The 20986-nt window shown below is 42.7% G+C and overlaps 1 protein-coding gene across 5 annotated transcripts in view; it reads left to right on the top strand.

Annotated features, from left to right (window-relative positions):
- The window catches only part of VWA8 (von Willebrand factor A domain containing 8), a 294392-nt gene that overhangs the window by 124791 nt on the left and 148615 nt on the right, over positions 1 to 20986 (top strand). For all 5 annotated transcript variants that reach the window (XR_012159153.1, XM_073345760.1, XM_073345752.1 and 2 more), the window contains 2 exons: positions 416 to 487; positions 11842 to 11918. Coding sequence is in view for 4 of the 5 variants with exons in the window: in XM_073345760.1 (XP_073201861.1) it covers positions 416 to 487; positions 11842 to 11918 (149 nt within the window). In the remaining variant the exon portion in view is untranslated. The remainder of the gene's footprint in view (positions 1 to 415; positions 488 to 11841; positions 11919 to 20986) is intronic.

The raw sequence follows: 20986 nt of genomic DNA on the forward strand, positions 1-20986 counted from the left end.
GGGGTTTTAATTCTGTATTGAAGCAGGTTTTCTTGGGGTATTTGGGAGGCCCGTTCCATGATGCAGTTTACATACATACAGTCATTATTATCAGTCCTTGCACTGTGGCTGACAAATATTAGCCAACCATGCTAAAAGGAAATTCATTCTGTACAGTTATTGAGAAATACAGAAATCAGACACCTAACGCCAGTCAGAGTGCAGGATAGTATATCAATGGAGTTAAAAACTGTACATCATTGTTTGTTACTGAATAGATTCCCTCTGCTCTGATTGAGACAATTCTATTTCATTAGAATACCAAATAAATAGATATAGATAAGGGTTCTGGTGAAAAATACTTTAAGTAATAATCTTGCATTTATTTTGTGTGTATAAGCACAGTAATTAAAATTCTTGTTTTCTTTGTCTCTAGCATATGATGGTGATGGAGGATATGCTAAAAGACTTTTTGCTGGGAGAACACCTTCTTCTAGTTGGCAACCAGGTAAGTTAAAACATATCTCTCTTTACAGTGTGTGGACCACATTCACCATTGGTATAAGTAAGTGAAACTCTCTTTTGCTTTGTTGAAGTTGCATCTATCGTGCCATTGATAAATCTTCAGTTTCATGTGCCTACATCTGAGAATGTTATTGGAATCTAGTTTTAGAATAAGTAAATAACTACAGAGAAATCTAAACCTAAAAAGACAAATATACTAGTATCCTGTATATATATATAGCCTTATTTGATAGGTACCTTAAATTACTTCTGTGCAGCAACATAGAAAACTGATTGTATATCAGATTCAGTCACTTTAGGTGCTCTTAAGAGTTGATAAGGACTCTTTCTTTTTGTCTGGTTAATCCTGCTCAGAATTCAGGGCGTGGGGTTTTTTTTTTGTGTGTCCATAAAACACAGCTTGTTGATCACTGCCAGCACAGAAGTTTAAGTAACAAGAGGCTAGATATTAGGAATTAATCCAGTTGACATATTTTAAATATTTTTAAAAGCAGCCACATTAAGATAAGCCTGCTTTTGTGCCATGCACACTATTACTTTCCCATTCAAGGTGCCAAGGTTTTCATCTTCTGCTTACTTGCAAACGTTGTAATTAAAAAAAAAAATCTATCCTTTTCTGTTCATTGAACTTAAGTTAAAAGTTTAATCTATGATTAGAAACTAAGTCTGATGTCACTGTTTTGTGTGATCTGTTTGATAGGGACTGAAAGCTTAACTCTACCAGCATTTCTTTAGTACTGTAGCACATATTTGTCGTTCACTTTCTATAACATAGGATCAGTGGTGATTTGTGTGTTTGGGGTAGAGGAGGACACAAAATGCTGTGTGTTCAATTAGTTGAAGGTTTTTGTGTCTGTATGTGAGTGAGAGAGCGAGAGAGAGACAAACTATACAACGAATAACTGCGACATTTAGGGGTTCATTCCAGACCAGTAAGGGGTTGTGTCACCACCTAACCTGTAGCCCTGGGTGCCTCTGTGCTCTGCAGTTTTGGCTCACATCCCTGATACCAGCAGCGTTCTCCCGAGCACAAAGCCCCAGCATGGTTTTCCCCAGCCTGGTTACTCTATGCAGGGTGACACCAACAGCCCTTCCAGCCCTGAGCTTCCCCAAAATCATCTCCCCTGTTGAGTCCAGTCCCGCTCAGTGGAACACACACTAAACCTTATCAAGCTTGCTGCTCCTTTAAAGAGATAGTACACAGTACCAGCCTGCTAGCTTGGCTGAGGGTTTCACTCTTCAGTTTAAAACACTACACTGGGATGACTGGTTGTGTAACAGAACAAGAGTGAGTTTATTAACAAAGAACAGATATTTAAGTGACACCAAGTAGAAGTGATTGGGATAGAAATGGTTACAAACAAATGTAAAATATGCTTCTAAGACTAAAACCTTACTTAACAAACTAGAGTCTTTTGTTCAAAGTAGTTTTCTCACCACTGTGACAAACCAGTGGCCATCCCCCCACTGATTTGCCTGATGGCTTTGTCTACCTTGCATGTAAATTTAATTTCATGGTCTCTCCTTGGTTAATTTACATTGGAGATACCTTCAAGGGAGTGGAATCACATTCCTTTGTCTAGGACTGGGTGACTTAAGCCCTGCTTCCCCGACACATTTTGCAAACGTATTTCCATCACATATTTATAATTTTTCATATATCACCCATACATACACCATGCAATAATATGAATGACCGGCATGTTGCCATTTCTTAGATGATACCTTACATGACACCTTTTAGATACAGATTATAACTATAATGAGTTGTAGTACACTGAGCTGGTCAGGCCAGCTAAGACTCACTGCTAGATACCAGGGAGACCCTTACCTTCTGGCTGTCACAGTACCTAACAGTTTTGATCAGTTTGTCTTTGCACGTGCACTGTGGTTTCCCTTTAGATACCCGTGCACATCTCCCAAAGACTTCAGTGGGTTGGTATGCATCTTAGAACAGAATCTGATCACTAATGTTAGTGTATATGCATGAGCTGTATCCTCATTTTATCTGCAAAGGAAGGTGTACAACTTGATCAGAGAAGTCTTTTTTTTATGTTCTTGGACCTTTAGGTTTCCTCTCTCCTCCCCTATTTTCATCACCAAAAGCCACCACCACAGTGAGGAATTGCTTGAAGCTCCTCGGTCACCTGGCAGCATGTATGTATGTGGTACAGCATGCAAGGCTGAGGCTCAGACCTTTCCAGGCCTGGCTGGCATCAGACTGTTGGCCAGGGCATGACAGTCTGGACAAGATGGTCACCCTCCCGGTGTCAGTTCTTGAATCTTTCCACTGGTGGCTCAATCCACAGAAGGTATGCGTGGGAGTCACCTTCACCAAGCCCCAGCCCTCTCTGTCCCTGGTGACAGATGCATCAGCATTGGAGTGGGGTGCTCACTTGGGAGACCTTCAGACCTAAGGTCTCTGGTTGCAAGCTGAGCTCTCACTCCACATCAACTTCAAGAAGCTCAGAGTGGTCCACCTGGCATGCCAGACCTTCCAGGTGCACTTGCAAGGGAAACGAGCAGAGGTGATGATGCACAACACAACTGCAGTGTTTTATATGAACAAGCAGGGTGGAGCTCATTCCTCTCCCCTGTGTCGGGAAGCCCTCAAGCTGTGGGACTTCCCTATAGCCCACTCAGTTCATAGCATCCAGGTTCTCAGAATGAGTTGGCGGACTATCTTAGCAGATCCTTTCATAACCACAAGTGGTCTATTCACCCGGACCTGGTGAACAGCATTTTCCAAAGGAGTGGAGATCCCCGAATTGACCTGTTTGCCACGAAGAGCAACAGAAAATGCCTCCAGTTCTGTTCCTTCCAGAATCACAGTCCGGGCTCCCTCACAGATGGGTTCCTCCGCCCTTGGACAGACCACCTGTTGTACACATTCCCACCATTTCCACTTGTCAACAGGGTTCTGCTCAAGATCCACAGGGAAAGGGCTGCGGTCATTCTGGTAGCGTCAGCCTGGCCCTGCCAGCACTGGTAAATCACGCTCCTGGAGCTATCAGTGGACACCCCAATCTTGTTGCCCCTGCTTCTGGACCTGATCACCCAAGACCACTTCCATCATCCCAGCCTCAAGTCTCTTCAGCTCACCACTTGGAAGCTTCATGGTTAAACCCGACTGAGCTAATGTGCTCTGAGGCCGTTACGGAGGTCCTACTTGGCAGTAGGAAACCCTCCACCAGGGCCACCTACCTAGCCAAGTGGAAAAGATTCTCAATCTGGTGTTCTCAAGTTCACGCTCTCCCGATGCAGGCACCTATACCTCTTATCTTAGACTACCTACTACATTTGAAACACAGGGCCTCTCAGTATCATCTCTCATGGTCCATTTGGTGGCCATTTTGGCATTCCATCCAGGAGCGGCTGGCTGTTCAGTCTTCGCCAACCCGATGGTCCCTCGTTTTCTGAAGGGTCTTGACAGACTCTACCTGCAGGATAGACAACTGATCCCAACTTGGGACCTTAATCTGGTCCTGTCCAGACCTTTAGTGTCTTTACTAATTTCCAATTTTTGGCAGAAGGGAAAGAAATTATGTCCATGAAAAATGTTTGTGTATGGTGTGTGTGCATGCATGCATGTGTGTGCCCGTGTATATACATACACACACGCACACACCCCTAACGGTTTTGCCAAATGTCTGAGTTTGCTTGTATGTATAAAATTTACTGAACAGTTTTTCAGGGAAGGAAATTGTCAGAAGTGTTGGATTTTAGAAGCCATATTAATGGAGGTGCCAATTTCTTTCATTTCATTGCCCTTAATGTGGAGTCTAAGCAAATATGAACAGTCCTGAAGTGACCAAACAAAACTTGCAGCGTTTCAAGTGTTTTCTTTCCTTTTGGAGGGAGAAAGCGCACACCTAGGTAAGAAGTCACAAGGCTTCAACTCGCCATTATTTCATAATCCTAAAGTACTAACATATTCAGTCTAGTGTTGGAGGACTGAACTACTCCATTTTATAGTCACTTTTTGACACACGCACAGTACAAGCTATTCAGACAATTGAAGACATTGCTTAGGCTGTGTCTACACTGCGTATCTTACAGCAACACAGCTGTGCTGCTACAGCGGCGCCACTGTAAGGTCTCCCATGTAGCTGCTCTTTACTGGTAGGAGAGAGCTCTCCTGCCAGCGAAATGAACCTCCCCTTCCACACAAGGAGTAGCAGTATCTTTGTCGGCAGGAGAGCATCTCCACTGACAAAGCGTTGTCCACACCGGTGCTTTTCGTCAGTAAAACCTTTGCTGGTGGGGGGTGTGGTTTTTTTTTCCACACCCCTGATGGACAAAATTGCAGTGTAGACATAACCTTAGTGTCTGTTGATCCCTAAGAGGCCTTCTTTGAAGGCTTAATAAATATACAGAAATGCTTCATAACAAACTATATCTGTTTTGGTCCACAAGGACACTTTATTTTCCTCATTTAAATGCCTCCTTAAAGGTCACCTCTGTCAGGACATCTACTAGTGACTAAAACAGAATGGTTGTATGATAATCTTCTTGTGTCAGGTTAGGTGCAACTGGCATCAACAGCAGTGGTTCTGCCCTGGCTTGAGGGCAGTGTTACCCTTGCAATCTACAAAACATTCTTTACCACTTCATAGCAAAGGCAGAGTAGTCATGTTTTAAATCTTATATGTCCTATAGTGTCTTGTTAAGATTATTCACTGGTTCATGTAACTGAAGTTTCAAGGTAGATGGCCAGACTCATGTATTCTAAAGTCAGTTTATACCACTTTGCCTAACTAAGCACGGTGCCCGTGATGTACAGTGCACTTATGCAGTTCTCTGCCTGGATAGACTGTCTGTAATGCAGTCCATACCACTGTGCAGCATAGTGGGTAGCATGATGGAGAAAAGGGACATGGCTAGAAGGAAATGGGGTGGTTAGGTGGGTATTCCCAAAATTATGGGTATCCTCTTCATTAATCTGCTCATAAAGAGGACAGAAAACCACAGCATGAGTTAGAGCAGTTCAGCTGCTGTATGTGACTGAGGAGTGGGACTCCGAGATGCATTGGAGAACATTCCACACCAGCCCTGCTCACCAGTGCTATTCCCTGTTAATGACCACCAGACGCACATGCTTTTACTAGAAATAAATTTTAGTGTGAGGAAATTAATAAGACAAATGCTTGACTCTTTAAGGTATTTCTAAGGACGTGTTCTATAGAAAACTTGACCATGTTTCCTTCAAAGATAATATTCTTCTTCCAATCTAATTACATACTCACTTGTGGAGAAACCAGGAGTACCATAATGGCATGTAACACTGAACAAAACTCAGAATAGCAAATGTATATTGTTTACGTGTTTTGTGGAGTGTGACAGGGTGCTGAGCAGAGAGACTGCAGAATCAGCCCCCTGCCACGCCGTTTAAGTGAATAAAGTGAAGCTGGCTGGAAAGAGCCTGTCCTAACTAGGGACTGAGAGCCCAATTAGCCCAGGGCTATATAAGAGGCTGGGAAGAAGGAAGCCCAGGGCTATATAAGAGGCTGGGAAGTGGGATGGAGGAGAGCGAGGGAATGCAGACAGGGAGAAAGCCCTTCCCTCTTGGGTTCAGACACAAGGAACCCAGAGCTGTGTACACTGTATGGTGAGAAGGAGGTGGGAACACAGACTTGTAAATAAAAGCACCAGTGGTTTCAGAACCAGAGGGTCACTGAGTGACTTTATCAGAGGCAGGAGCCAGGAGGGCTAGCTGTGCTCTGCTACATGGAGCAATTTAAAGGACTTTTTTTTCTTCAATCTATTGCCTGTGAAGGTGTGCAGCTTCCTAAACAAAGAAAGAATGTACCACCTCAAAGAAGGCCTTGCTATTAACATAAAGGCGTGCTATATTTGCTATATAGCTCAAGTATGCTATATTTCTGTCAGAATAAAAAAATGTACTAACACTTGCTTTTCTCGGATATTTTTATTTGGCTTAGCCAAAACTTCAATACAACTGTTATTTATTCATCCTGATTTGCATATTTCTGTATTTTTTGATTAATGCATATCTTTAAGCTTATATAGCTGAAATATTTCATACAGAAGTGCTATGCAGATATCTCAGAAAAGAAGAACTAATTTATTGTTCTTGTGCCTCTGATGAACTGAGTAGTCATGTTCCTTGTGGGTGGTGATGTTAAATCTGGCTGATCCATGGGGGCGAGTTACATGAGATTGAAGGAATTATTTGTTACCTCAGTCTGCCTATAGAAAACCCAGTATTTTCAGCCTTTTTATATGAAGTGTGTAGTTAAATTGCTCATTACTCTAGATATCAGTGTGTATATAAGAGAGAGAGCTTAATTCTTGACGCTTTAGTACAAGACTCAAGGAGGGTGGCTTTATGCCATCCTTATGCTCCTCGATCTCCACAGCTACCATAGGCTTGTTTCAGGGTTATTCTAACTTGGGTCCTCTGGTAACTTTTCCTAAGAGGCTGTTCCAACATGCTGCAGTATTTCTTTTCCCTACCCATGTCCCAACACATTCTTTATACCATGGAGGCCAGGTTGGAGTTGTGTAGAGCCAGCTGGCTCTTTGTCAGTTAGGATTTCCTCAGGAAGTCAGTTAAGCTGGTGGTAGTGGTCTCTTGATGGCACAATGGAGCCTTATAATAGGCCTGGATCTGTCCCAAGTGTTTTATTAAATCATTCCCTCTTGCTGGAAGATTGTTCTTAATAATAACAATAGTTTACACTTACATGAAGCTTTTGCATCCAGAGAGCTGATTTACAAACAGTTTTAATCACTGAAGGACTCTGGTGAGGTATTCCCATTTTATAGATATGAAAATCTGAGGCAAACAGAGGTGGTGACTTGTCACAGTGTGAGTCTGTGGGAGAGTCAGGAATAGAATGAAATAGCTTTGACTCTGATTCCCTAACCATTTTTGCCAGTCAAGGATTTTGTGAGGTACACCACAATATCTGTGTAGGCACATACTGTACTCCTTCAAGCAGCTAAGTTTAAAAGTTGACCAACCTTAACATTTGTATAATCATTACGATCTAGTGGGGAATGCCTGTTTCTAAATATAATATGCATATTTTAAAAATACATCATTCTCACTGATTGAAAATAAAGCTACAACAAAAGAAGGGGCTGCATTTGATGAAACACACAAAAAATGTCTAAGGTGAAATCTTGGCTCTACTGGAGTCAATGGCAAAACTCCCATTGACTTCAAGGGGGCAGGATTTCACCTGCAGTGGTGTTAGTACTGCTCACTCCATTCCTTGGTGCTTTACAGTACCCATTTAGCATCTGAACATTCTTTTGGAAGCTAGGCATATTCTTACTCTCATCATTGGCAATGATAACTTAGAAAGAAGTAAACAAAAGGCAGCCGTGTTGTCCTCTCTTACATTAGAGAGATGAGGGGAAAAAAACCACAAAATTGTTTAATAGTTGGGAAATATCTAAATTGAGTATGTGTGAGTTCCTAAGTAGGGTGACCAGATGCTAAATACAAAATATCGGGACGGCCGCAGGGGGAGCGCCTTTTCAATTGTTACACTTACCTGGCACCTTAGGCGGTGGGAAATAAATCTTGCCAGCGAAGAAAGAAGTACCTGCCGCCGAAGTGCCGCCGAAGACCTGGACGTGCTGGGTGAGTGTAACAATTGAAAAAGCGCTCCCCCTGCCTGTCAGCGCTGCCTAAGTTTAAAAAAAAAAAAAAAGACGTGCTCGAAACAAAATATCGGGACAAATGACGTCCCGACCGTACTTCGGTCGGGATGCAGGACAAACTGCTTAATATCGGGACAGTCCTGATTTTATCGGGATGTCTGGTCACCCTAGTTCCTAAGGCAGTATTACAAACAAACAGATAAATCATGCTTTCTCTCTCAATACAGATGAAAGCCAAAGAATCTTTCTTCTTCTAGTAGAGTATCCAATTTGTTTGATATTTGATGTGTTCTGTACTGATTCTGTATGTTGATCTGTCTCGCTGCAGCTTGCTTTTTGCTATAGTTGGCTCGAGTCCCATTCTGCAGAGAATTAGGCATGGACTGTACTAGGATTTGGCACACGATACTGACTGTAACCATCTGCCATAGTTTTTGACGGTCTTTTAAAAAAGTGCATTATGCAGTTCTCCTTCTGTGTAGCTGTGCTGAATCTAGGTGGAACATTTCAGTGCATCAGCCCATTTATGGTTTTAAAAATCTCATAGCTTAAGTAACAGTAGTGTATGGCTGTGTAACCATCTCCATATGTGATATTACAGTTTTCCAGCTATGTTTTATTTCTACCTGATAAAATGTGTGTTCTTTGACTTTGTAGAAGAACTTATGATTTCGCTATATTGATGAACTTATGATTTCACTATATGTCTTGTTCCAAATACTAGAGAATTTTAAAAGTCCAATAATTCTTCAAGCATGTGATTACAGGATACTGGCAATTATTGAAAATAGAAATGTCAGTAATATGAAGCATATCTTATGTCCCCATCACATTTGTATATAAAGCTATGCCTCCATTGGGAGGTTCTGATGTCAAGAAATCATGAAAAGGTGGACTTATTTATGTAGTATAACCTAACATGTGAAATATAGAGGTATCATAGAATCATAGAAATGTAGAGGTGGAAGGGACTGTGAAAAGTCATCAAGTCCAGTCTCCTGCTCTGAGGAAAGACCAAGTAAACCTAGACCATCCCTAACAGATGATTGTCTAACCAGTTTTTAACATTGTGGAGAATCCCCCAATGATGGGGATTCCTCAACCTCCCTTGGAAACCTATTCCAGAGCTTAACTACCCTTATAGTTAGAAAGTTTTTCCTAGTATCTACCCTAAATCTCCCTGGCTGCAGATTAAGACTATTACAACTTGTCCTGTTTTCAGTGGACATGGAGAACAATTGGTCACAGTCCTCTTTATAACAGCCCTTAACACATCAGTTGTCTTTTCTCAAGACTAAACATGCCCAGTTTTTTTAACCTTTAGGTCAAAGATAGGTCAAGATTTTTTAAACCAGTCATCTTTTTTGTTGCTTTGTTCTGGACTCTTTGAGGTTTGTCCACATCTTTCCTGAAGCATGGTACCCAGAAATGGACACAGTACTCTATCGGAGGCCTCACCAGTGCCAAATAGAGCAGGACCTTTTACCTCCCGTGTCTTACATAGGACACTCCTATTAATGCACCCCAGAAAGATATTAACCTTTTTCACAACAGCATCACATTGTTGGCTCACATTCAATTTGTAATCTACTATAATCCTTGCATCCTTTTCAGCCACCTCGCCCTTTATTCCTCATTTTGTAGCTGCGCATTTAATTTTTCCTTCCTAAGTGAAGTACTTTGCATTTGTCTTTATTGAATTTCAACTTATTGATTTCAGAACAATTCTCCAATATGTCAAGATCCTTTTGAATTCTAATCCTGTTCTTCAAAGTTCTTGCAACCTCTCCCAGCTTAGTGTCATCGGCAAATTTTAAAAGCATATTCTCTACTCCATTATCCAAGTCATTCAGAAAATATTGAATAGTGCCAGACCCAGGACTGATCCCTGCAGGACCCTACCAGATATATTGTCCCAGTTTGACAGCAAACCATTGATAACTACTCTTTGAGTATGGTCTTTCAACCAGTTTCATACTCAGCTCACTGTAAGAATACATTGTGGTTCTGTTTGGTCACCAGCTTTTTTTTTCTTCTCTGTTCTCTCTTGGCAACCTTATATGCTTCCATGATTTCAACTGCTACATTTATGTGAATGATTCTCAAATCTACTTCTCTATTTCTTTGTTCAGTCTTACATTTTCAAATGTCTCTTTAAGTATCTTAGATGTCTCATCACAATCTCCATATTTTCCAAAATAGTGAACTTATCGTTCCTCCTGATCTCTTTCCTTTGTTTCTTTTCTCTGACTGACAACTCTACTATCTTTCCCATCTATCAATCTTGCAACCACTATGCTATGGTCTGTGTAAGAGAGGAATTGTTTTACCCTCTGATTGATAGATGGAGAAAGTTATCACTGCCCTCCGCTGTTATCTGATGGTCCAAGAGAAACAATGGATCAGCATGAGCCATAACTTCAGTTTGTGGACTTGGGGTTTTTGCCACTGATTTCAGTAGAACAGGGTTAGAAAATATTGTACATGATATTGAACAAAAGGCAATACTCTAACCCAGGGGTGGCCAGCCTGAGCCTGAGAAGGAGCCAGAATTTACCAATATACATTGCCAAAGAACCTCAGTAATTCAGCATCCCCCCGCTCCCAGTGCCTCCCGCCCACCGGCAGCCCTGCCGATGAGTGCCTCTCCCTGCACCTCCCAATCAGCTGTTTCGTGTCTTGCAGGAGACTTGGGGGGCAGAGGGGAGGGAGCAAGGGCATGGCAGGCTCAGGGATGTAGCGGGGCAGGCCTGTGGCAGAGCCAGGGATTGAGCAGTGAGCACCCCCCGGCACATTGGAAAGTTGGTGCCTGTAACTCTAGCCCCAAAGTCAGTGCCTATACAGGGAGCCGCATATTAACTTCTGAAGAGCCACATGTGGCTCCGGAGCCACAGGTTGGCCACCTCTGCTCTAACCACAGCCAATTGCTCCTAGATCTTTCCCCTGACTACCAAGTTTACTACTTTGCATTTGTATTTAGTGTAAGCCCACCATCCACACCCCTATTGTACTTCTGTCAAATGCTGGGAATTAAAGGTACTAGAGTACTAGAAAACTGAGAATTGGTCCTGCTTTGAGCAGGGGGTTGGACTAGATGACCTTCTGGGGTCCCTTCCAACCCTGATATTCTATGATTCTATGAAAATAGTTAAAAGGAGATGTAGATTTCAGTCATCCAAATACTGGTAACACTATTAGACAAAGTATGGTTGTAGATTATATTTGTATTCTGTATTTGCTGCTCACTTTCTCCTTTGCTTTGGGTACTTCACGTTAGTGTGCTCTGTTATTAAACCAGTTGCGCTGAATATGAAATAAAACATGTAGAAATAAGAACTACAAAACTTATCATCGTATTTCTAAGAGGGAGTGTACAACTGGTAATATGAAAATTTCTGCACACCTATTTCTATGCAGCTATTACTTGTGCAATGTGTATATTCCATGTTATACCACTTTCTATATATTAAAATCTAGTAGGACAGGCAAAATATGCAGTTACAAAGAATATGACTTTTCTTTTTCAAACTAAACATTGGTGTAAACCTAATAATATAGTATTGTAATTGTGATCAAAACTTTTGTATCTTGTGTGAGATTCTACTAGATTGTAAAGGAATTCTGACCTTATTCTCTAGACAATTCTTGGATATTAAAGTACTCTTCTTTGTCTGTAATTTTTTTTAATATACATTATTTCAGGGCGTGGGAAAAAACAAGATTGTTGACCGATTCCTTCACCTGTTAAATAGACCCAGAGAATATTTACAGCTGCATAGGTAAGAATGTCACTTTACATGATTTCTTTTTTCAATGTCATCTTCATTTTCACTGCTGAGCTTTTAAACGTTTGCATCTCATGTTCCTGAAGTTTTATTTATTATTGTTTATTATTTGTATTACTGTAATGCATAAGAGCCCTAGTCAGACACCAGGATCCAAGTGTGCTCGGTGCTGTACAAACAGAACAAAAGACATTCTCTGCCCCAGAGAACTTACCGTCTACAGACAGACGAAAGAGTACAAGGAAACAATGAGACAATACTGGTCAACATGATAGGCAGTAGTCTCAGCACAAAAGGACCTGACTGTTGTCTAGTTTATTGTAGGCATCAGAGCAAAGAAGAGTTTTAAGAAAGGATTTGAAGGAAGATGATGAGGTAGCTTTGCAGATGTTTACAGGGAGCTCCTCCCAAACATGGGAGTAAACAGAAAGCTGTTTGTCTGAAAATTTACCAAGGTTGTGGAGACTGGAAGTTGTAGCGACTATTCTCTTTTTCCTTTTGCACCCCTACTTTCCACCTCCATCACAGACATACAGAAAAAGGATGGGGGGGAATATGATATATTATTTATACTTTTTTCATATGCAAACAATCAAAAAGCAAAAAACTTTAAACTCACAAATCAAAATAATTCAAAATCTACAACAAAGGGTTGATATATAATGACTGGTTACATATCAACCATATATAACAGCAAATGATTGATCTATAATGACTTACCAACAATTTACATGCTTAGTCTTCAAAAGTGAAGCTGTGGAGGTCCTCTCTGTTTCCTTTGGAGACACTGGAATGATGGATGAGACATCAATAGTCCAATACATTGGACCATCTAAATGAAGAATCAGTTTGAATCAAATTGCTTCCCCGTCAACCTAGTTTCAAACAGTGTTTAAATTCAGCCTGCCTGTTTTTGACCCAGTGTATCTAAAACAATGCTACTAAAAAGGTTTCACTGCTGCCATTTGTCTGCATAATCCCTTTGTCATTTCCCCTCTCATTTCCCTTCACTGGCTTGTTCTACTTCCACATGAACTTTAAGTTTCTTGTGTTCATGCTCAAGACTTGGTATAGTTCCATCCCTCTATCTCTCTGCTCTCAGCTTCCCTTCTAAATGCAGCCTTTGTTACCTCCTACTGTCAGCTTTGTGCCTGCTTTCATACCATTTCCTCTGCATGGGACAGCCTCCCACTTCCTGTGTGTGGAACACCTTTTCTCTTCTCCAGAACTTGTTTATTTCACAAAACTTTTCTGTGTTGCTGTCACTCAGAGCATATACATTTTTGCATCTGAATTGCGTAGCTATATTGTGTTGTTACATTTTTCTGCTAGGCTGGAAGCTCCTTAAGGTAGGAACCGTGAGCCAGATTTTTAAAGGTATTTAGTTGCCTACTCCCATTGACCTTTAAAAATCTAGCCTCATGTCTCCTTGGGTTTTTCTTGAATAGGGTCAAAGATTTTTTTAAACAAATACTTTAGCTAGCGCATTCTAACTAATGTGTTAAAGCGCTAGTCTAGACAATGCAAGTTGTACTTCAGTTTGGCTTCACATCAACCAACTAGCTAAAGTACAACTTGCATTGTTTAAACTAGACCTTTAGAATTCTTTAGTTAAAATGTGCTAGCTGACATGTTCTAACTAAAAACCCAAACTTCTTCTTTGAGAGATGTCCCTGTGGGTGCTCCACTCCAAGTGTTGGTGTCCCCGGCGCCTCCGCTTGGAGATTTTTACAGCAGTAATCGCACGGTCCACGCATGTGTGGTGCCTGCCAAACATGCTTCAATGACGCACGCACAGCCCGGGCTCCTCAGTTCCTTCTCTACCATCCCCGGCCTGAAACGGAGCTCAGCCGTCTTGCTCAGTTATTTCTCACTTTAGATAGTTAGTCTTTTTTTATGGCTTATCTAGTTTTTTTAAGTCAGATAAGTTTAATTTCCCCCTTCTTCTCTTAAAAAAAATAAATAAAAAAAATTTTTTTTACTTCAGTTTTTTTCTGTCAGTTAGACAGTTCATACTATGTCTGGCTCGCCAAGTTTTAAGAGATGCGGTACATACAGAGAGGCCATCCCTATCTCTGATGGCTATTCTCAGTGTGTTCGCTGTTTGGGGGAGTCCCCCAAAAATGTGCCCACTGCAGTAAACTAAAGGCTAGAGCATGAAAGGACAGAGAACTGAGACCAGCTTGGCTTAATGGTGAAATCCTAGCGGATCTTAAACATAAAAAAGAAGCTTACAAGAAGTGTAAGGTTGGACATATGACCAGGGAAGAGTATAAAAATATTGCTCGGGCATGTAGGAATGATATCAGGAGGGCCAAATCGCACCTGGAGCTGCAGCTAGCGAGAGATGTCAAGAGTAACAAGAAGGGTTTCTTCAGGTATGTTGGTAACAAGAAGAAAGCCAAGGAAAGTGTGGGCCCCTTACTGAATGAGGGAGGCAACCTAGTGACAGAGGATGTGGAAAAAGCTAATGTACTCAATGCTTTTTTTGCCTCTGTCTTCACTAACAAGGTCAGCTCCCAGACTGCTGCGCTGGGCATCACAAAATGGGGAAGAGATGGCCAGCCCTCTGTGGAGATAGAGGTGGTTAGGGACTATTTAGAAAAGCTGGACGTGCACAAGTCCATGGGGCCGGACGAGTTGCATCCGAGAATGCTGAAGGAATTGGCGGCTGTGATTGCAGAGCCATTGGCCATTATCTTTGAAAACTCGTGGCGAACCGGGGAAGTCCCGGATGACTGGAAAAAGGCTAATGTAGTGCCAATCTTTAAAAAAGGAAAGAAGGAGGATCCTGGGAACTACAGGCCAGTCAGCCTCACCTCAGTCCCTGGAAAAATCATGGAGCAGGTCCTCAAAGAATCAATCCTGTTGCACTTGCATGAGAGGAAAGTGATCAGGAACAGCCAGCATGGATTCACCAAGGGAAGGTCATGCCTGACTAATCTAATCGCCTTCTATGATGAGATTACTGGTTCTGTGGATGAAGGGAAAGCAGTGGATGTATTGTTTCTTGACTTTAGCAAAGCTTTTGACACGGTCTCCCACAGTATTCTTGTCAGCAAGTTAAGGAAGTATGGGCTGGATGAATGCACTATAAGGTGGGTAGAAAGCTGGCTAGATTGTCGGGCTCAACGGGTAGTGATCAATGGCTCCATGTCTAGCAAATTTGCGGATGATACTAAACTGGGAGGAGTGGTAGATACGCTGGAGGGGAGGGATAGGATACAGAAGGACCTAGACAAATTGGAGGATTGGGTCAAAAGAAATCTGATGAGGTTCAATAAGGATAAGTGCAGGGTCCTGCACTTAGGATGGAAGAATCCAATGCACCGCTACAGACTAGGGACCGAATGGCTAGGCAGCAGTTCTGCGGAAAAGGACCTAGGGGTGACAGTGGACAAGAAGCTGGATATGAGTCAGCAGTGTGCCCTTGTTGCCAAGAAGGCCAATGGCATTTTGGGCTGTATAAGTAGGGGCATAGCGAGCAGATCGAGGGACGTGATCGTTCCCCTCTATTCGACATTGGTGAGGCCTCATCTGGAGTACTGTGTCCAGTTTTGGGCCCCACACTACAAGAAGGATGTGGATAAATTGGAGAGAGTCCAGCGAAGGGCAACAAAAATGATTAGGGGTCTAGAACACATGACTTAGGAGGAGAGGCTGAGGGAGCTGGGATTGTTTAGCCTGCAGAAGAAAAGAATGAGGGGGGATTTGATAGCTGCTTTCAACTACCTGAAAGGGGGTTCCAAAGAGGATGGCTCTAGCCTGTTCTCAATGGTAGCAGATGACAGAACGAGGAGTAATGGTCTCAAGTTGCAGTGGGGGAGGTTTAGGTTGGATATTAGGAAAAACTTTTTCACTAAGAGGGTGGTGAAACACTGGAATGCGTTACCTAGGGAGGTGGTAGAATCTCCTTCCTTAGAGGTTTTTAAGGTCAGGCTTGACAAAGCCCTGGCTGGGATGATTTAACTGGGAATTGGTCCTGCTTCGAGCAGGGGGTTGGACTAGATGACCTTCAGGGGTCCCTTCCAACCCTGATATTCTATGATTCTATGATTCAAGGTAATTCTAATGGAGAAGTTCCTCAGATCTGCTTCTGACCCAGGTCAGGAGTCCTACTTGAGACAGAGCCCTCCTAAGTCCACTAAGGACAAGAAAACAACAAAAAAAGGGCCAGCTTCATCACTTCACAGAGACCAGGTCTGTCTCATCAGTGCTGACTGCTCTGCAATTCAGCACATACGCTGCATCCCTGGCACCATCCGTATCCCAGCTGCTGCTGGTACGCAGCGCTCTGGTGCCGCAGCTACGGACTTAAAGTTGCCTGCCTCTTCTTATATGGCACCGCACAGCACCGCAAAGGACTCGGTGCCTACTCAGCTGAGTCTGCCTGTGCCACACACAAGTATGGTTGCTGTCCTGGCACCGACACCTCAATCACCTATGACTCTGCATACAGCGCTGCACCGCTCAGCACCAGCCAACCGTATGGCACCGCCGCCACACCCAGTGCTATATATTCTGGCTTCTTTTACCTCGGCACCATAATTTATTCATTCCAGCGATTTGCTAATCTCGCCAACTCCAGATTCCTCATTACTTGGTACCGATGTCTCTCGGGGACCATCTGCACAGCACCAACAGCTATCCCCTATTCCTTCTCACTTTTCTAGTGATGAGGATGACCAAGTGGAGGGAGTTTTTTCACCATACCATTCTTCCCCCGTCACGCTCCTGCTAGCATGGGACCAAGGTCCTCATATTCTGGGGATTTACCACCCTGATATGGACACCTGTGGGTGTGACCAGCCATACCCTTCTCCAGACAATGGCATTATTGGAACCCCTGGCAGTCCTGCAGGCACTACAGTAGCTAGTACAGCCCATGCAGAGGCAACATTAGATCTCCTCCTGTACCCGTCCACACTTCTGCGACGGATGGACAGGGGCAACCTGCAACGCTGCATGCAGACAAGGAGGCACTTGAACCCTCCCCAAATAATAATAATTCATCCACCTCACTAGGGAGAGAAGCTGAGCCCTGATTAGGGGGCGGGGCTTCTCTGACTAAGGGTCCTATAAAGGTAGCCAGCCAGTCGGGCAGCAGCACAGACAGCTGTAGCAGCACAGAAGCCAGCAAACAGAGCTGTAAACAGGGGAGTTTGAGTGGGAGTTAGTTTGTATTGCGGTGCTTGTTTGGGGTTTGGTTTTGCTGTGGGTGGTGGTGTTTTGGTGTGGATTGTGTTTCCCAGGGTAACAGGATTTAGGTGGGAAGGCTATGACAGATACAGAGGCAGCAGTGGGAGTGACTCATATCGTGGAAGACACAATGAAGATGACTGGATGTGGAAGCTGCGGAAGCTCCATGATCCTGGAGAGGGTACCTGGTAATAGTTTTGTCTGCATGAAATGCCATCTGATAGAGCTGATAGAGGAAAAGATCCGAGGTTTGGAGATGCAGGTGGAAAGTCTGGTTGAGTTTAGGAAGGGGTTTGAGCAGATTATGGAGCAAGACATGAGGTATCTGAAGGGAAAAGCTCAGACTTGCAATTGGAAGCAGGACTGAGGAATTCTGTGGGGAGACTGGGTGAGGAAAGTGGTCAGTGGAAGCATGTGACTAAAAGAACCAGGCAGAGGAAAAGATGAGCTAGTGAAGGAGAAATATAGCTCAAGAACAGGTTTGCAGAGTTGGAAAATGAAGAAGGGGCTCAGCAGGTCGTCACTGAAGGTGGAAGGGCAAGGAAGAAGAGAAGAGCGGCTAATCCTATAGGAAAAGGGGAAGAGTCAATGGAGACAACACCAAATATGAGCCCTAGGAGGTTACAGGATGGGTTGAAGAGGATTGCAAGGGAGAATAGGAATGGAAAGAACTTGCAGCCAGAGGGAACAGGGGCCATAGCACCATCACCAGGAAAAGGCCGGTCTATGTGATCGGGGACTCTTTACTGAGAAGAATAGACAGGCCTGTAACCAGAGCTGATCCAGAGAATAGAAGGGTATGCTGTCTTCCAGGTGCTAAGATACGGGATGTAGACCTGAGGTTGAAAAGGATCCTAAAGGGAGCGGGAAAGAATCCCCTAATTATCCTTCATGTGGGAACAAATGATACGGCTAGATTCTCGTTGGAAAGTATTAAGGGAGACTATGCTAGGCTGGGGAAGACACTTAAGGAAATCGAAGCTCAGGTAATCTTTAGTGAGATTCTGCCTGTTCCTAGAGAAGGGCAACAAAGGTGTGACAAGATTATGACTATCAACAGATGTCTTAGGCAATGGTGCTATAAGGAGGGCTTTGGGATGTATGGCCACTGGGAGGCATTCATGGACAGAGGACAGTTCTCTTGGGATGGACTTCATCTGAGTAGGGAAGGAAATAGACTTCTAGGGTGGAGGCTGGCACAACTGATTAAGAGAGCTTTAAACTAGGAATTTGGGGGAGATGGTTGGGAGATGTCCAGGTAATCTCCACGCCAGATTTTAGCATTGAGAGGGAAGAAAACAAAGTAAGAAAGGATACAGCCGTGGGTAGGAGAATGTGTATAAGGAGGAAGGGCAGTGTGGATACCAGTCTAATAGGTTATACTGGGTGTAGAATGACCGTGCCTAAAAGAATGTGAGTGAGGCCAAACAGCAAAAATTAAGATGTTTGTACAACAATGCGAGGAGCCTAGGTAACAAAATGGAGGAACTAGAGCTACTGGTGCAGGAAGTGAAACCAGATATGATAGGGATAACAGAAACATGGTGGAATAGTTGTCATGACTGGACTACAGGTATTGAAGGGTATGTTCTGTTTAGGAAAGACCGAAATAGAGGTAAAGGTGGTGGAGTAGCATTGCATATCAATGATGAGGTAGAATAAAGAAATAAGAAGCGATGGAATGGATAAGACAGAGTCCGTCTGGGCAAAAATTACATTGGGTAAGAAAACTATTAGAGCCTCCCCTGGCATAGTGCTTGGGGTGTGCTATAGACCTCTGGGATCTAATTTGGATATGGATAGAGCCCTTTTTAATGTTTTAAATAAAGTAAATACTAATGGAAATTGCGTGATCATGGGAGACTTTAACTTCCCAGATATAGACTAGAGGACAAGTGGTAGTAATAATAATAGGGCTCAGATTTTCAGCTAGATGCGATAGCTGATGGATTCCTTCATCAAGTAGTTGCTGAACCAACTGGAGGGGGATGCCATTTTAGATTTGGTTTTGGTGAATAGTGAGGACCTCATAGAAGAAATAGTTGAAGGGGATAATCTTGGTTCAAGTGATCATGAGCTAATTCAGTTCAAACTGAACGGAAGGATTAACAAAAATAAATCTGCAACTAGGGTTTTTGATTTCAAAAGGGCTGACTTTCAAAAATTAAGGAAATTAGTTAGGGAAGTGGATTGGACTGAAGAATTTATGGATCTAAAGGTAGAGGAGGCCTGGGATTACTTTAAATCAAAGCTGCAGAAGCTATTGGAAGCCTGCATCCCAAGAAAGGGGAAAAGATTCATAGGCAGGAGTTGTAGACCAAGCTGGATGAGCAAGCATCTCAGAGAGGTGATTAAGAAAAAGCAGAAAGCATACAGGGAGTGGAAGATGGGAGGGATCAGCAAGGAAAGCTACCTTATTGAGGTCAGAACATGTAGGGATAAAGTGAGACAGGCTAAAAGTCAAGTAGAGTTGGACCTTGCAAAGGGAATTAAAACCAATAGTAAAAGGTTCTATAGCCATATAAATAAGAAGAAAACAAAGAAAGAAGAAGTGGGACCGCTAAACACTGAGGATGGAGTGGAGGTCAAGGATAATCTAGGCATGGCCCAATATCTAAACAAATACTTTGCCTCAGTCTTTAATAAGACTAAAGAGGATCTTAGGGATAATGGTAGCATGACAAATGGGAATGAGGATATGGAGGTAGATATTACCATATCTGAGGTAGAAGCGAAACTCAAACAACTTAATGAGACTAAATCGGGGGGGGCCCAGATAATCTTCATCCAAGAATATTAAAGGAATTGGCACCCGAAATTGCAAGCCCATTGGCAAGAATTTTTAATGAATCTGTAAACTCAGGGGTTGTACCGTATGACTGGAGAATTGCTAACATAGTTCCTATTTTTAAGAAAGGGAAAACAAGTGATCCGGGTAACTACAGGCCTGTTAGTTTGACATCTGTAGTATGCAAGGTCTTGGAAAAAATTTTGAAGGAGAAAGTAGTTAAGGACATTGAAGTCAGTGGTAAATGGGACAAAATACAACATGGTTTTACAAAAGGTAGATCGTGCCAAACCAACCTGATCTCCTTCTTTGAGAAAGTAACAGATTTTTTTAGACAAAGGAAACCCAGTGGATCTAATTTACCTAGATTTCAGTAAGGCGTTTGATACCGTGCCACATGGGGAATTATTAGTTAAATTGGAAAAGATGGGGATCAATATGGAAATTGAAAGGTGGATAAGGAATTGGTTAAAGGGGAGACTACAACGGGTCCTGCTGAAAGGTGAACTGTCAGGCTGGAGGGAGGTTACCAGTGGAGTTCCTCAAGGATCAGTTTTGGGACCAATCTTATTTAATCTTTTTATTACTGACCTCAGCACAAAAAGTGGGAGTATGCTAATAAAGTTTGTGGATGATACAAAGCTGGGAGGTATTGCCAATTTAGAGAAGGACCGGGATATCATACAGGAGGATCTGAATGACCTTGTAAACTGGAGTAATAGTAATAGGATGAAATTTAATAGTGAAAAGTGTAAGGTCATGCATTTAGGGATTAATAACAAGAATTTTAGTTATAAGATGGGGACGCATCAATTAGAAGTAACGGAGGAGGAGAAGGACCTTGGAGTATTGGTTGATCATAGGATGACCTTGAGCCGCCAATGTGATATGGCTGTGAAAAAAGCTAATGCGGTCTTGGGATGCATCAGGAGAGGTATTTCCAGCAGAGATAAGGAGGTTTTAGTACCATTATACAAGGCACTGGTGAGACCTCACCTGGAATGCTGTGTGCAGTTCTGGTCTCCCATGTTTAAGAAGGATGAATTCAAACTGGAACAGGTACAGAGAAGGGCTA

The sequence above is a fragment of the Lepidochelys kempii genome, chromosome 1 (assembly GCF_965140265.1).
Source record: "Lepidochelys kempii isolate rLepKem1 chromosome 1, rLepKem1.hap2, whole genome shotgun sequence".
Classification (NCBI taxonomy): domain Eukaryota; kingdom Metazoa; phylum Chordata; order Testudines; family Cheloniidae; genus Lepidochelys; species Lepidochelys kempii.